General features: G+C 33.6%; 1 protein-coding gene across 3 annotated transcripts in view; it reads left to right on the top strand.

The window, feature by feature from the left end:
- LOC143207944 (long-chain fatty acid transport protein 1) overlaps window positions 1-17,726 on the top strand; it is a 36,603-nt gene that overhangs the window by 10,500 nt on the left and 8,377 nt on the right. For all 3 annotated transcript variants that reach the window (XM_076421884.1, XM_076421886.1, XM_076421885.1), the window contains exons 3-5: window positions 8,573-8,723; window positions 12,554-12,791; window positions 15,269-15,494. In XM_076421884.1, the coding sequence (XP_076277999.1) occupies window positions 8,573-8,723; window positions 12,554-12,791; window positions 15,269-15,494 (615 nt within the window). The remainder of the gene's footprint in view (window positions 1-8,572; window positions 8,724-12,553; window positions 12,792-15,268; window positions 15,495-17,726) is intronic.

Raw genomic sequence — 17,726 nt, 5'->3', positions numbered from 1 at the left:
GGTAATATTTGGACAAAAATAAAATGTAATAAAAATATTTTGAGGCAAACATGCTTTGATTAAATAGAGCTTTAAAAATATATGAAGAAAGAAATAAACAATTACGACCCCATCAAAAGTTTGCTACGTCTATCACAATTCTTCATCGTAGAAAAGATGTATTATTCGATGGAGTAAACAGATTTATTCAACTTATACAATTAGTTCCTATCTTATAAAGGGTGTCCCGAAAATTTCACTTCCTTGAAAGGAGTGATTTCTGAGGTCTTTTGAAGCAATTCTTCCGTTGCGAAAATGTTCTTCGCGGCTTTATTACGGAGTTATTAACGAAACATGCGGACCAATCAGTACGCTGATACAGCGGACGGATTCCGGCTCGGCAACAGATTCCGCTGAGTGTGGCGTTGTCATTGGCCGAGCCGAATTCGTCCGCCATAGCCGCGTTCTGATTGGCCCGTGTTTTTCATTGAAGAACATTTTCGCAAAGGGAAAAGTTACTTCACCTGACCTCAGGAATCACTCCTTTCAAGGAAGTACAACATTTTTGGGGCATTCACGATTATCAAGAAAATTGTTTAGTTTGTAAATTTGTATAATTAATTCTATTCTTCTTTAATCTCTTGCAGTATCATTTTCTTTACAGCTACAGTGATTAAAACGTCTTTATCCTGAAAAATGTCGTAGAAGAGAAAAGAAAAATATATTTGTTTTATATGGCTACATTTATTTTAAAGATTACATATTGATTACAAACGAATCAAATTTTATTTCAGTCAAAAAGAAAAGCGTAACATTCATATTTGTTAGACTTTGTTCGAAATCTTCATGACGAGTGTGTCTCGTTAAAATACGGCAAGGGGTTAATTCAAAAATTCCTTAAAGAACCAACTAAAAATTGGTATGTCCTTTAACAGTTTTTAAACTAAAATTTTTAAATAAAATGGAACCTAGTAAACATCGTAATTAGAATTGAATTATTTTATGTTTCATTCAGTCACTCTAAAAGTTTAGTCTACTTCACCTCGCGCACTTGGAATAAAACTATTTTGATAAACACTCTGGTCTAGGTAGTTATAAGATAAATAATATTATTTTTCGATATAATTAAATTGTGAGAGAATTACGTTTTAAATTTAAAACAAATCATAAAGTAACTGGATACATATTACGTGTTTTCATTTGGCATGCTTTTTCCATCTCACTTTGTTTTTTTCTGCACTTAAACAGGCTTGTTTTTAACTAACTAAAATTCGCCAGAATTTTCTAAAAAGTATCAACTTTTATTAACATTTAGGAATTCTCAAATCTGGAGACAGCAAAAAATTACGAAGTCTCATAACGAAGTTTTATAGTTATTCAACATGTAAAAAATGTTATTTGTGCAGCTACTTACATATGTATATGTGTAATTCTAAAGGCATTTACAAAATACTGTTATAAATCATTCCATAGGTTATAGAAAATATACGGAAAATTAATGTTTCCAATAAAGTTTTTGTGTTTCAACTTCTAAAAATGCGGAAAAATCGCATTATTGTAGTAGTAATTTCTACCTAATAAATAATGGAGAGATTTTCGATATTTTATCAGAAAATATTCCGCAGAGATCAAGTATATCCTGCGCAATACGTGAACAGCGGATCGTGGAAAGGAAAGATCGCAGAATGTACATAGAGAACGAGAGTTATTATCTGCGTGACACATACTTTCAACTTTCACACATCGCCTACTTCATCATTTAGTGAACTTATTATAAATATGAATGTTCATTACTAGTTTGTCTACTGCATTTCGATAACACATTTATAGATCTTAATGAAATAAATATAACACAGTTCCTGTTTACAGTTTTGTAACCAGAAGACTATTTTCAATATTAATATTACGTCTAAACCATAATAACACAATTTATTATACAGTTTCAATACAGTTCTCTTTTCATGCGTTGTGTAGTTACTTGTGTTTGTTATAGTATATGATAAAATTACTGACCGTTGCACTTACTGTGTCATGTACAATGTGTAACGTACACTTACAGGACAAGCATTAATACCTGGGTCGACTTACTATTTACATTATACAAACAAACCTAACTGCATTCAATATAATAATACAAACGTTGCTGCATATTTTTCATATACACACCCGCAATGAATAAATACAAATAGAATCTATACAGGGTGTGCCAAAAATGCTGTACTTTCTTGAAAGAGGTGATAGATCCAAAATAAATAAAAATCGTACTAAATTCTGTCGAATTTAATACTCCGGCATTTTTTGAAAATCTTTATAAACCATAAGTGCATAAAGATCCGCGGTCTAGTGATTAAATTAATTAGTGCCATTGTCACAAATTGGTGTGTTTACATTAAAGCAAATAAAACGCTAACTAGAATATTTTTTATTTTATATTCATGTTTACTGTTACGTCCTAAGGTGGACGTTTGAAAGATGAATAGTTTAATTTAAAGATTTGAGTTGAAGATAAAACGCAGTTTTGAACCTACCTGCATTCACCGGCTTCGACTCGGGAGATTGAAGATTTTCTTCAAACTATAAGTGACCTTGTTTGAGGATTTGGATAGTTGAAATCGAAGTTGGGTAAACTCTTTTAAAAATGATTTGAAATTTCGATTTAAGTAAAAATGAACAAGAGTATATTCTAAGCATCAAATTTCGGATACATTTGGTTATTATGATCTTACTGTAAATTGTTGGTATTAACAATTATTTAATGAAATAGATTTCGCTGTATTCTTAATTTGATCAATGAAGATTTAAATTCAAAATGAGTTTTCTTAATTGTATCGCACGCAATGTGATATAATATACGATAGTTCGATATTAATTATAATATTTGATATTTTATTACTCGTACAACATTATTAGAACAAGTATAAAAAGAAATTCAGAAAATGTATGTCATGAATTATACATGATTGATTTTATGAATTATTATGAACGGCTGAACCACCGGACGTGACATTACAAATTACAAATATACGTTTGGCTGAACTGTAGATAACATTATTTGTCATATTGGACTTTATGGACTGCAGCCCTGGGCCCCGTTCAGTCAAAGAAATAAAAATAATTTACATTAAAAATTTATTATAATAATTATTTAACACGAAACCTACCACGAGGGGTCAAATTATTTTAGATCGAGGAGTCAAATCATTTTAGTTTTTATTTGACAATTATTGAAATTGTAAAGGTGTTTTCATGGGAATTTATCGAATACATTTTTCGACTCCAGTATATATTATGGTAAAAATCGTACAAAATATAAATAAATTTAATCTTGTTATTTTTATAAAATACTGTACATATCAGTCACTGTTAATGGCCGGTAGGTTTAGTGTTAATGCTATTCTTGTATAAATTCGATTGAGCATCGGTCACAAATATTCTAAGATTTATTTAACCCTTGTGTAGCCAACCAGGTACCCGGTTATCCCTTTACTGCATTTCTTTCAACAACTTGTTAACTTGTTCCTCTAAACATATTACAAAATTTCTCTGAATGTCCATTCTTTGCTCGCCAATATATTCATTTATAGTGTTAAAATGAGAATTTATGCAAATCTATTAAATACATAAGGTTTGATTTAGTAAATTAGTAACCCTTTTTAAGGGTTAATTAAGCCATTGTCCGCCTGTGTGTATTTAGCATTGAAAAGAAATCGATCATTTGATTCGCGATCACCTCGTTTCAGTCGGTCAACCACTTCGGTTGCCTAACGGACCTTTTTGGCGAACATGTGCAGCCTTGCGTAGGTCAGTGACCGACCATAATCTGAGAAATCGTGCAGTAGGCGCATGCTTGCGAGCAGTGCTACTGATAAAAATGCTACACAAGATAAATAAAAATCACGGAGGACAGTGCAGGACTGAATTTGGAAGCTACTCGTACGATGCTGTTTACAAATATTCTTTTTATTAGAAATTATTTGAAAATAGGTCATGTCTTGTATCGAAGTAATACGTTGTTTAAATAATTATATGCAAATAAATTTTTTGGTTTACTTTTTACTTGTTCCGACACTAATTCATATTAGTTTTACAATAATATATAAATTAATTATAATACAATATTGCATAAATTGAATACTAGATTGCGGATATTTATGCAAAATAAAAATTGTCCGCATCGATTGCGAGAAATAGGAACTAAATTAGTTGTTGTTTCTTCCCTTAATGATTTTAACAAAGGAGAAATCATGTATTGACATCTTCAATTTTGAAAATTTTTCAACAATTTTGAATTTCATCTACTCAATTTTGCTATAAATGCATAAAGATCCGCAGTCTATTGATTACTTTTAAAATTTTCATTTAATAGAGAAGTACATATTTCTTATTTTGCTTCTCCATAATTAAAAATGTTATCTTTGTTTAATTAATCTGTTACTTGCTGTTGCCCTTCAAGTAATATAACATTTGGAAATAAGTTGTTAAACAATTCTCAATTCTATACGTCTACTAAATTAATTTGTTACTTTTATGTGATATGTATTTATCGTTTTCATTATTTCTTTTTAGTTCGCAATTTTATTTGAAATATAATTGTACGTTATATATTATTTAAACAAACCACCAATCTTCTTTTAGAACATGTTGGTACATGTTCGACAAATAATATCCCAAGGTTATTCAAAGGTTACGATTGTATGTAATGATTAACATATGTAAGACTAAAGATTCGTTACTATATTTATTCAAACGCTTATAACAAAAATAGATTACATTGAACTAATTGATCTAAATCTAATTGTGTTAATTATAGAAATATTTTTACGAGTGCTTCAGTGTATCGGTAAAATATTGTTTTACATTCTACAACGAAATTATGTTCCCTGTTGTAAAAATGATTATGAAGATTTTTTATAATATGTATTGTTATAGTTCCCTAGAGTTCACAATTGTTTTCAGTTTCTTGGGCAAATGTGCCAAAAGTGAAACATTCTTTCCTTGTTCTTCAATTATGTAAATTAATTCGACTAGAAATAGGTCAAAGAGTTCTTCATTACGGTCAACGGTGGACCGTTAATTTTGGGGCCCTGGACTAACACTTTTCGCGGGCCTTGCCCCCCTTGACCGACCTCAGGTGCGTACCGTAATGAACTGCGCGTGGCACATTAGGCTAACATCCGTATCAATGCGAACAACGACGTCCAGCCTTCCATTCGACATTTCGGAACTACCAAGCACGTCTAAACGTACGCGAAAATGTTTTTCCACAGCTGAATAAAATTTTGGCGATGAAATTAAAAACTATTTCCCAAATTTATTTGTCACATTTATTTTTTGAAATTATCAAGCGACACAGTGGAATAGATCTGTGTATAGTGGATACCACTGACAAAAAGAAAAACGCATTGACAATACAATCTTCCCTCGCGTAGTGTTACAACTTTGGCGGTTGGTGGCTCAGAAAGCGTAGAGGTACTACGTTCTTTGACGTTTTCTGAACATAGAGAAGGACTGCGCGTAAACGACAAAAAGTTTTTTATTTTCCATTGTTTCTTTACAGAACTTTTACCAACGTATTTGTGAGATTTTCCTAATTAAAATGAGTCTAAACACTGCATATAATTTGTACGATATTTACTTATTTAAAGTGTGATCATAACTCGCTATGATATAGGTAAATATGATTGAAACTCTGTCGAGTTTGGTCTTGTTTCAACCAGAGAAATCTCACAAATATGTTGGTAAAAGTTCTGGAGATAGAGAATAAAAAATGAAAAAGTTTTGTATTTGCGTTACCGTTGCAATGTTCTTTTCCGCGTTCGAAACTTTCATCGCTTATTAAACAAGTAAATATAATTGCAATTCTATCGTGATTGGTCTCGTTTTAATCATAAAAAATTCACCAATCCGAACTTCATTTACTCAATTTTGCTATAAACGCATAAAGATCCGCAATGTAATTATTACATTAGTATTGTCTGACTGACATTCGATCTCGGATCGTGTTACATTGTAGCGCCTAAAGGGGGAACCCCTTAGTAGGGGGGAAAAAAAAATAACATCCGTAGAGCGGAAAGTCACACTATGTGAGGGAAGACTGTAGTACCTCTTCGGTAATGTGGACACGAGACGATACGCACCTGAGGTCGGTTAAGCACACGTGCCGTTACGGGAAGGTGGCGGCGTGCGGCGGAAGCCAGAGGGTGGATCCCTCGAAAATTGGCCGAAACGAGCATTTCTTGCCGACCTCTAGTTTACAATACGTTACAACAGCATTTTGAATTTGAAATATTTCCAACTGACGAAGATCAACTTTCAAATATCTGAGAGGGAAGAAAGATATGTTTTTCATAACATATATATGAAAGCGGCAGCCGTGATGAATTCACTATAGTATGTGATGTAATATCCTTGGGGCGTTACACCACACCAGCTCAAGAATGAAGGAAATAATTGCGTCTGCATATCGAGATAGATGCATCCGTTTTATGAATAGCAGAACTTTCCAAAAATTGCAACTGATAATTATTGTTGATGTAAAAATATATTCTGTTTTCCAAGATAAAAGCGATGTTTTCGTATTGGCGACAGATTCATCCGTTTGATCAATAGTACAACTTTTCCAAAGCTGCAACTGATTATCATTGTTGATGTAAAAATAGATTTTGTTTTCTAAGATAAAAGCGATGTTTTCGTATTGGCGACAGTTTCATCCGTTTTTATCAATAATAGAATTTTTCAAAAACTGTAACTGATAATTAATTATTGTTGATGTAAAATTACATTATTCTATAAAATATCGAGAAGATAGGTAGAAGGAGGTATACAAGATGTTTAGAAATTAAACACAAGTTAAAAGTCAACAGTTACTTCAAATAACATAAAAAATCGCCCCTTTCAAGAGAACAACATTTTTGGCTGCACTTGGTGTCTTATCTCTTCCGCAAAGGAGGTGTTTATGTAAATATTTTGAATTTAATGCGACTATCGATAAAAATGAAAACACTTCCGTATTCCAAAAGCTCTGCTAAAGGTAAAAATTAAAGATCTTCATCAAGAAAATCACTCAAATATAAATATACATTATTTAACATTACATGAAAAGGGGGTTGTAAAATTAATACAAAGGGGTAATAATTAAAGATAGCGCTAATATTAAAATAAAGAATTATTTGTATAATACCTGATGTAGTAATTAAAATTAGTATTAACTATGTTACTTTCGGTATGTGAAAAATGCTGAAATGAATACGACAATTATATTCAAGACCAAAAACTAAATTTACATTTTTTATTGGCATTATTTATTTGGCGTAAATGTATTAAGTAATTATTTAAATTGTATATCGCCTGCTTAATTTCTCTTTAATTACCTGAAATTTATTATACTATCATATCTCGAAAGAAAATGGTTTATTTCAAATTATCCTGAAACAATAAAAATATTGGTTTTATAACTGATGAACAATGAGAAGTATTTTAATTTAAAAACAAATATACTCGTTATTTAGTCAGACAGTTTCGGCCTTTGAATAATGCAGGGAAATATAACAAATTGCTGAGTTTACAATGTAGAGCAGCTCAAAGTATTCCAAAGGTCGGTTCGCTATCATTTCGAACATGTAAATCGTTACATGACAGATGGTATTTAAGTGTACTTATCTCTTATAAACAAGTCTAAAAGACTTTATCTTTTTTCTTATTTCCTAACATTCATTTAAACTCCGTGACTTCGCTGTGCATGATTTTCTTAAATACATTATTTAAATGAATTTTTATTTGCCGGTGTAAATTCTTGTCGTAAAGGAATTATTTTCACTTTGAAAGAAAAGCAGAGAAAGAATATTAAACAGGTTAGCCAGGGTATCCGGATGAAGATGAGCATCTTTCTTCTGCGAAACATATTATGTATTTTCAAAAAGTCCAACTTTAAGAGTTCGTTACTATTACAATTTTTATCATGTTTTTATTAATTTCTTATTTTTCAAAGTAGATGGACATTTAGGAAGCAACACAAACCTTGTACATGTCATTATGAAAAAGTTCATTTTTCGACAAAATGTCACGATTTTCTAGTCCGGACCACTGTGCGGGGAAGCCCCGTATATCCCCGTCTCTTCCCCCCGGGGGTGGGGGTGGAATCCGTAACGAGACTGATTACCACCCCGTTAAATTCAAAATAAAAGGTCCCTGGACATATACCGAGTGAAATATGTTCTTAAAAAATCGTTTGTCGACATCGTATACTACTTACATTGACCGAAAAAACATAGTTATCTTTAGTTGAAATTTTACTGCTTTATGTTTAGACAGCGGATCTTTATGCAAAATAAAAATTTTCTAGCTGAACTTCAACTAACCGGACTGATATAGAAATTTATTTTCTTCGTTAATATGTTTAATAGATTGACAATAATATAACAGTACTTTTAAAATCTTCTAATGTTGTTACTGGTTTAAATTACACTTACTCATTTTTGTCATAAATGCATTAAATCCGCTGTCTATTAATTATACATGACGATGAATTATAGAATAGGACATCCACTTGTGAATAACAGTGTTTGCTTAATAGAAACAAATGTTTGTGTTTCAGATTTCTTTACCGTGCCATAACCGCTGAACTTGAGATGAAAGTTCAACGTCGGAATAACATGACCGTTCCAAAGATTTTCAAGAAGAGAGTGGATCGTTACCCCACAAAACCATGTTTCATTTTCGAGGATCGTGTTTGGACCAATTCTGATGTACGTTTCAATCAATTCTCAAATGAATGAGCCGTTTGTTATGAGACTAGGGTGACTCTATTTTTTCTGCTATTGTGAGATATTCAAGGTTTTAACCCTCAGACAACGGACGATTTTTATATAGCTATATACATATATAATTGGCAATGCTTAGGACTGTTCACAGCTCTAATTAATAATTTTTAAAAATTTACTTTTGATGGTATCTCCTATAGACACAGTAGTCTTTCCGATATCCTCAATGAAACAGCTATTCAGTCAGTTTAATTAAATGACAATTTGAATGCTCCCGGTCAAAAATGACTCCGGCACAGCACTCGGAGGGTTAATACATCCAGGGTATCCCAAAAATATTGTACAGTGAAGTCGCGATTCTTGTCAAACAGCCTGTGTTCTGCACGGACAACTATCGCATACCGACATTGTGTCTTTTTATGACTGCGTCTACCGCGCCAAGAGATCATACGAAAGCCGAACGTCGAGATGGACAGCATGAAATACGGATCGCGTAGCCGAAGCGTATCGGTGTGAACCACTAATCGAATGTACAAAAACTTCTTCATTTTTCATTATTTGTTTATAGGACTTTCGCCAACTTATTTTTGGCATTTTTCTGATTAAAATAAGACCAAACGCGATATAATTTCAACTGTATTTAGTGGTTTAATCGACGATGAAAGTTTCGAGCGCAAGGAAGGACAGCAAACACACGAGCCATTGAACTGTGCCGGCGACGGCGACTGTCCACGTCTCTTTCCCATACGCGAAGGACATTCCTTGCGCCTGAAACTTTCATCGTCGATTGAACCATTAAATACAGTTGAAATTATATCGTGTTTGGTGTTATTTTAATAAGAAAAATGCCAAAAATAAGTTGGTGAAAGTCCCATAAAAAATAATTAAAAATAATGAAGTTTCTTTGCCCTACGGCGTTGGCTGGCAGTGGAGTGGGTAGGCATCTGACAACTATCGCGTACGCGGTCGTTGACAAATATCGCGGCTTTACTGTACTTCCTTAGAAGGGGTGATACCTGACGTCATTTCGAGTAACTTTTTCCTTTGCGGAAATGTTCTCCGCGTCTGTGATACAGAGTTATTAACCCTTAGAACTCGAATGGTGACTCTGAGGCGTCACTAAAAATTGCTGTACTAGACATAATTTCTAGTTAACTAGAAGCTAAAACACTACGAAATTGAAATTTTTGTACAGTCGATTTTCCCCACTTTCATAATAAACGGCTCAAATGTTTGTTTGTCAACCATGTTATTCTACATATTATAAAAATAAGTATCACAGGCGAAAAATAAAAGAGAACGATTTAGCAGAGTACATTATCGTGTGCAAAGTCAAAGTTTAAAAACTGCCTAAAACTTAATTAGTTGGGAAACTGATTATGGGGCAGTAAATATTATTATTTGCTTTGTAGTAAACACAAATGTACGTAATACACTGGAATCAAATCATTAAAAATAATTGATTACCTTTTATCATTTATTCCTGCTTTAATTAATGTTTTAATAGATAACGTAAATATTTCTTTGGCTTGCATTTGAAGGAAATAAACAGAATAATTTATATGTGTCCGCAGTCTACTAATCACATTATGAATTCTATAGATAGCAGATTTTATGCATTTATGATAAAAATGGGTAGGCGTAATTTAAAACAGTGAAAACATTAGAAGATTATAAAAATACTGTAATATTATTTTCAATCTATTATACATATTAAGGCAGAAAATAAATTTCTGTTTCACTCCAGTTTGTTGTGCAAATCAGGTAAAAAATGTTTATTTTGCATAAAGATCTAGCTATCTGATAGCTACAGTACAGAATCGCCAGATAAGGGGAATTTTCTCAAATTGAGGGGAAAAAGTTACCCTCCCTTTTGAAATAGAGTTTAAGAAAAATTCTCTTTATATAAATCAATATTGGGTTGGAACGAATGTTCGCAGCGTATGTAAATTAAAATTGAAAGCTAAAATTCAAATATTTATTCATAGATTTATTCAGTAACATATTTTCCATTCTGTTCTATAACTTTTCGCCATTTTCTAGGTAACTTCTCGTGTTATTTAATAAACATATGAATAAATACCTTAATTTTATCTTCAATTCTTAATTTGAAAACGCTACGAACTTTCTTTTTTCCAACCCAATATTTATGAAATATAGTGTATTCTAGTGTACAAGTAGTATATTCAATATACAGTGCGAGGTACTTCAGACAGACTGTAAAATATTCAAAATTAATTTTTCGTTTTTCGTTCGAATTAACTGGAGGACAATATACAATTCCATGATCGACTGCTACGTCACGTAGGGTGTATAAAAAGTAATGGTCATCCGTCCCAGGGGTGAATGTACACCCCTGAATTGGTGGACATTTGTAAGAGAAACTTGCCGCAAAATTGTTTTTAACAAAGAAAATTGTTGGTAAAGTTGTTTTTTGCATCAACACCTTCCACTCATCCAGAAGAGAAAGTTTTAAAGGAATCACATGTCACAAACAAATAGTTATCGAGATATCAGCTGTTAAATTTCTTGCAAAATTTGATTGTGTAGAATTATACGTATGTATAGACAAAAGCTTACTACTACAGACCGTGTCGATGAGACCATAGACATATAGAGATAGACTGCGCCGTCTTATGGGCGAGTTGAAGCCCACAATGGCGGCGCGCGGTACAAAGAGTGAGAGAGAGAGAGCATTAGCCGGGGTCCATAGCGCTCTCTTTCTAATTGATGTATTTATTGATGTTTTATTTTTGTTTTTTGCCGCCATTGTGGGCTTCAGCGCTTCGTACAGGCCGCGCAGTCTATCTCTATATGTCTATGGATGAGACACAACATGATCGTGTGCGTGCCTCGAGACAAACGAAATTTAAAGGGATATTCGTTGCTAGGCCCGTACGACGTCATCGTCTCCCTGCCCATTTGGATCATTTTGAAGTTGCAAACTATGAAAGAATACCTTATATCCATTGTTATAAGAACATTAATCCTTTATTACAATATGTTACCGTACCTCACAGTTCCTCCAGCGGATTAGGCGATATACCTGTAAAGGACGTTATATATAGCAAATAAGAAACACATGCGAATCTGCAACCCCGACAGATAGATAACACGCACGACAAGTACGACAACTTATTATTAGATAGCCAATACTATTGTTAGACAACATTCAGATTTGTTTACATTTCACAAAAGTTTATTTACTCGTCAGTAAAAATTAGACAAATGCTAACATCTCGCAGAAATTCTTGTTGTTTTAGATGAATACACCCGCAGAAAAATCAAACATTTTACAAGAGATATTAGAAATATAAGAAATATTAATTTAAGTGGCTATACGGACACATATATGTATATCTGACGGAACTTCTAAAAATTACATCCGATCAATTTATCAGTAGTTGTAGTTGCGCGCATCGCTCAGTAGTTGGTAGGGTTGACTTTTCCCAAGTGGGTGATTAGGGGAGATCTCGAGGAAGTTAAAATCTCCTATTAATTTAAAATTTAAGTTGAGGAGCATTTCAAGTTTGAATTGTTTCTTAAACTAAAGAGGAATTTCTATAATAAATTTAATTGATTTTTTATACAACTCAAAAACTGCGTGTCTAGGAGAAAAATTAAGGGCAGACTCGGAATCAGCACAGGAAACTCTATAACAACCGCATAGTAAGAATCGAAACGTCAAAAAAAAAGTTGAAATTTGTTGGACCGTATAATTTTACAGTGGTCCAACGTCTAACCCATTGAATAAGCCCTCTGTTGTTTCAAACACTGATGAACAGAATTAATGCGGCTGTGTTTATCGATTGCAGATTAACAAATATAGCAACCAGATCGCGTCGGTGTTTCAAAAGACAGGATACAAGAAGGGAGATGCTGTGGCTTTGATGATGCCGAACAGGCCAGAGTACGTCGCGATTTGGCTTGGTTTGGCGAAACTGGGCGTCGTGACGGGTCTAATCAACACGAACTTACGACTCCAATCTTTAATTCATTGTCTTCGTATTGCCGATGTGAAGAGTATCATTTATGTGGATGATTATGCGTCTGGTAAATATTCCATAACTATATACATACTATAATTTCAGCGATAAGAGCGAGACTTCCATTAATCGTATCCGGTGCAGTCTGGTTGCATCGTGTTCTTACAATATTGACAATTTCCTACCGAAAGTCGTTTCGAAAAGAAACATTTAATAACATTCAAAAGAAACATTAAATTAAATCCTACGAATTTGCACATATTTATTTAACGGTTCATTTTAGAGGGTTTTTCGAAACACAGATCTCTTTATAAGACTTTGCCCCTGGTAAAATGGAACCGAAAATTTTTTTTTACTTTTATAATAATAAGATAAGTACAAAGAATGTAATTGACTATATGGATATACATATTCAGGAGAATAACCTCTATCTTTTCACTCAAACCTGAACTGTCTCGCATGTTTAGTTTTCGCGTAACACCTAATTTTTTATACAAAACATGCATTTGTGCAAAAATCAAACTTTTTCGGAAACGTTGCGAGATAGAGCAATTTTACTTTCGGATTTAGGTTAAGAATGACAAACTATAACAACAGTAATTACTGAACGGTTTTGTACAGTGATAATTTAGAATTTCGATAAGGGAGTCAGTATACTGCACAATTGTCCCTTAAACGTAAAACTGACATGTAAATTTGCGAAAAATATTTTTTAAAGTTTTATTAAATGATTAGGTAAAATACGATCTTACTCGCGATTCCGAAAAATTGCAATTGTCTACAAAATTGTTTACACTTTGTCTAGTAAACCTTTCACTCTAACATCTTACAGAAGCTCAAAAATCGTTTGATTCAATTTTCATAAAGTTACTCCGTTCTAAATAAACCACGGGATTTGTTTTTAAAAGATCTAAAACTTTAAATGAATTTTTAAAAGATTCGTTGCCGCGCTGGGATTATTTCACAAGTTTCGTTCCGAGGCACAGTAGTCTGTGATTAGCCATGATAAATTGACAATTACGTACGAACAATTACGAGGCCTAACATAAGTGGCATTGTGGGTAATGTAACCAAGCAGAATCACGCAAACATGATATCTTCAATGAAACGTTGTCATTGGCCAGAGTGATTGCAATATCTTCTCAAGCATTCTGCAATGTCGAATTAGACATGGAACGGCATTTTATTCCAATACACAAACTCATAAACATTAAAAAAATCCATCGTATATAAAATAAAAAAGGAATTCTAATACTCGCGAACATATTACGTAAAACTATGATTTTTTTGTCAGAACTTTAGGCCTCCAAAGGAGGGGGGGGGGGGTCCGAAGAGGGCGATGACCCCGGACGCACTCAGAAAAGGAGGCAGTGAAAGCGACGATATTTATTATTAGATTTTCAATTTTCATTGTTGGCGACAGTTAACCTTGCTTGTGTTTTATCAAGTTTTTTATGATGAATAAATATCGTATAAAAAATCTGTATTTTTTTGTAGGGGGCGCAAATTATAATTTTGGCCTCAGGGATGGGATCAAGTTCAATATGTACTCACGAATCCGAGTCAATGTCAATGACCAAGTTTCATTTCATGGGTTTCGATGACTACTTAAAAGCAATAACGTTTCACTGAATATATTTGAAAAGTATCCATTTTATACAAACTGATATCGAACCTTGGAATGAGTACTTACAAGTTTCGAAAAGATACTTATAAGTATTTCGATGTTGAAAAGAATCGAATACTTCACAAGTAGTACTCGAATCTTGAAAATCAAAACTGCATAATAGGTTTTAAGCACTTTCTTTATTAAACTCGTAACTATTTAAGAATAATATTTCATTTACAATGCTTGGTTTTATCCTATTTCTTTTTTTATCCATGATATTTCCTGCTTTTGAAAGCACTCTTTCTGAAGGTACAGAAGTGGCCATTATACAAATACATTGTACTTCGTTGAATTTCCACGCCAAAATAACAACGGGTCTTCTTTGCGTTCTAAATATTGTGATTTTAGATCATTTTCCACTTCTAACACAGCAGACGATGAACAAATAATGATTAGAAAAATCAGAGAATTTCCGGTATGATATTCATAAAAGTTTCAAACCTGTTCGACCAAGATTCGAATATACTTGCAAGTATTATTTCCGTTTACCAAAGTACTTGTAAAAGTTTCGAAACTGTCTGACATAGGTTCGAGTATACTTAGGAGTACTATTTCTATTTTTCGAAGTACTTATAAAGAGTTCGAATTCAATCAATCAAAGTTCGAACCTGTTTGCGAGGTACTTGATCCCATCCCTACTCAGGGGCAAGTTTTTCGTACTGCAGTTTCAAATGATCCGTATAGAAACATCAATAAATGAAACATTGATGTATTGGTTAGTTACTATATTTAGCAACAATTTTTTACTTTAATAAACACCGCCGAGCCTCGTGTGTTAGTTGCTATTTCCGTAAATTCTTCGCGGAGGTGTAGACAGAGGAATTACGGACAGTGAACGGTGAAAAAATTGTGTAAAATGTCAATTCTTGTTTTAGCCATCAATGATATAAGGGATTCGATTCCAAACGTGCAGAGGTACAAGGTGTACACTAGCCCCGAGAAAGACGAAAACGGCGTACACAATCTGAATAAACTGTTAGCGGCTGCAGCCACCGAAGAGCCTGTAGTGACGGAGAAAATTGGGTATAGGGACAAGCTGCTATACATCTACACAAGCGGTACTACTGGTTTGCCGAAAGTGGCCATAGTGCCCAATTCAAGGTAAGGGGGCATCAGTGCAATTGTCTTCCGCCTTGAAAATCTAGCTGGGTCCCATGGAAATCACCGACACAGTTTTCACCGACTCCAGATTTGACCGACAATAACTTTGGCCGACAACGATTTTAGTCGACGACAGTATTATCCGATATTAAGGGGACACTTCTCGGTCGAAAATTTGAAGAATTTTCATGGGACTGATAAAGTAATAATGAAAAAACATTTTTTGAGTCCGTAATCATATCCGTATCCAGTCTGCTGGTATTTTCTTGAGACCAGCGGTATACAACGGACTATAATAGCCGTGCGCTCGACTCGTTTCTACCTGAAACGGTGGTGCACGGCGTCCTTTATCAGCTCATTGTGACACTAATTTTTATGGCTCTATCTTTTTCAAGGGCTCATTTTAAAGGGGAAACTTCAAGGAATATAACCATATTTTTCTCAAAATTTAAATCACTCTGGCCCCTCATCGGAAGAAACGTAAAAAAAGAATATATTTAAATTTTTCGACATTATGAAGTTGATTTTCGAGGTTGAGAAAATTATTTTGTAATAGCCCAATCCTTTTCGAATAAAACAACAAAAAAATGTAGCTCAATCGGACAAACAGATCCTGAGATAAAAATTCGTAAGTGAGGCCCGTTTTCGCCAAAATGGGCAAAAATTGAAAACTTTGAAGGCCTGCCATTTCTAAAAAAATTCGAAATTCGTGTAATTTCGTGTTTCTTTCAATTTGTGATAGCACCTTCAACCATGTTTCCCGACTGGCAAGGTCACATTTCAATAAATCGATATTCCAACTTGTTTCTTTTCCATATGAATTGGAAATCAATTTGACTTTTTTGAAAAAAAAGTAGTCTTATCTTCGCGCTGCCGTTCCTTCAGGCAAAGCGAAACGGAATCAACCATTTTTTTATAATGATACAGATCGACGTCGGAAAATTATGGCGGAAACGTCGTTTTATGCGTTGACGGAACTAAATGCACGCTTTCATGGCTCTTCTTGTTCACGGTGACTGATGAAACCATGTCACTCATGAATGACAATCTATTCAGTATCTCTCGTTCGTTTCGTAAGGTTCAATCTGTATTCGTGAAATTGAAATTTGAATAGTTGGTATCGCGTAGTGCAGTGTTTCCCAACTTTTTGTGCCATGCTCCACCTGAGCCTTTCTAAAATTCTTATGCCTCCTATGTAACATATACATACCTTTTAATCTTCAAAAATTGAATTGTTCACTGAAGAAACATGCATGGTAGGTTCTAGGAAGAAATCACCAGGAAATTATTCAGGAAGCACAGTAAGTTCAAAACATACAATGGAGAACTAAAATTCAAGTACGAAATAATTTTAATGAAAGATTTTTCTATATTATTTTAACTATTAGAGTAATCATTTATTAATTACATTTAGTGAGATTCTTGCGCTTGATGCTTGCTGTAAAAAGATTTTATGTTATGTCCCAATTTAGTTAGCTTCAGTCTCAAGATTTCTTTTTTTTAGCAGCAAATCATTTATGGCACTAAATCCGCATTCAGCTAAATATGAAGATGGAAACGGTAACGATCGTTTTCTTGAACATTTGGTTGAATTTGGATATTTGATTTCTGTTTCCTCGCAAAGCCATGTCATCGCTCCTTTTATATTAAATAATGTCCATTTTCGAATTGCCCCCCTGTGGGGCGTGGGCCCCACGTTGGGAAACATTGGTGTAGTGAATTATATTATAGCAGAAAATCAGGGAAGACTGTTTTATATTATTACGTCAAACTGACAATGTTCATATTGCTGATTAATTGTAAGTCATTCCTAATGCCTATTTCATAAGTTTTAAAATCCCCTTCAGTATTGTAGTAACATTCTGGTTCCTGTCGTGCAGAAATAACATTGACTTCTATTCAAATAACTGGAACGCTTTGCATGACAAAGAATACTCTTGCCAATGTTCATATTCATATTGCTAATTGTAAGACATTCCTGATGGCTACTGTATGATTTTTTAAAATCCCCTTCAGTATTGTAGTAATATTATGGTTTCTGTCGTGCAGAAATAACATTGACTTCTATTCAGATAACTGGAACACTTTGCATAATAAGAAATACTCTTGTCAAAGTACAGTGACTCCCACTAATATATATTCGGACACTCTTAAAAAAGGCGACAACTTTTTTAATATTGGACCATACGATTTGAAATTTCTTGAGATGTTAGAACAATTGGTTCGCGACAA

The sequence above is a fragment of the Lasioglossum baleicum genome, chromosome 4 (genome assembly GCF_051020765.1).
Source record: "Lasioglossum baleicum chromosome 4, iyLasBale1, whole genome shotgun sequence".
NCBI lineage: Eukaryota > Metazoa > Arthropoda > Insecta > Hymenoptera > Halictidae > Lasioglossum > Lasioglossum baleicum.
The sequence above is the reverse complement of the archived record's forward strand: the minus strand, read 5'-3'. Positions and strand labels throughout refer to the sequence as shown.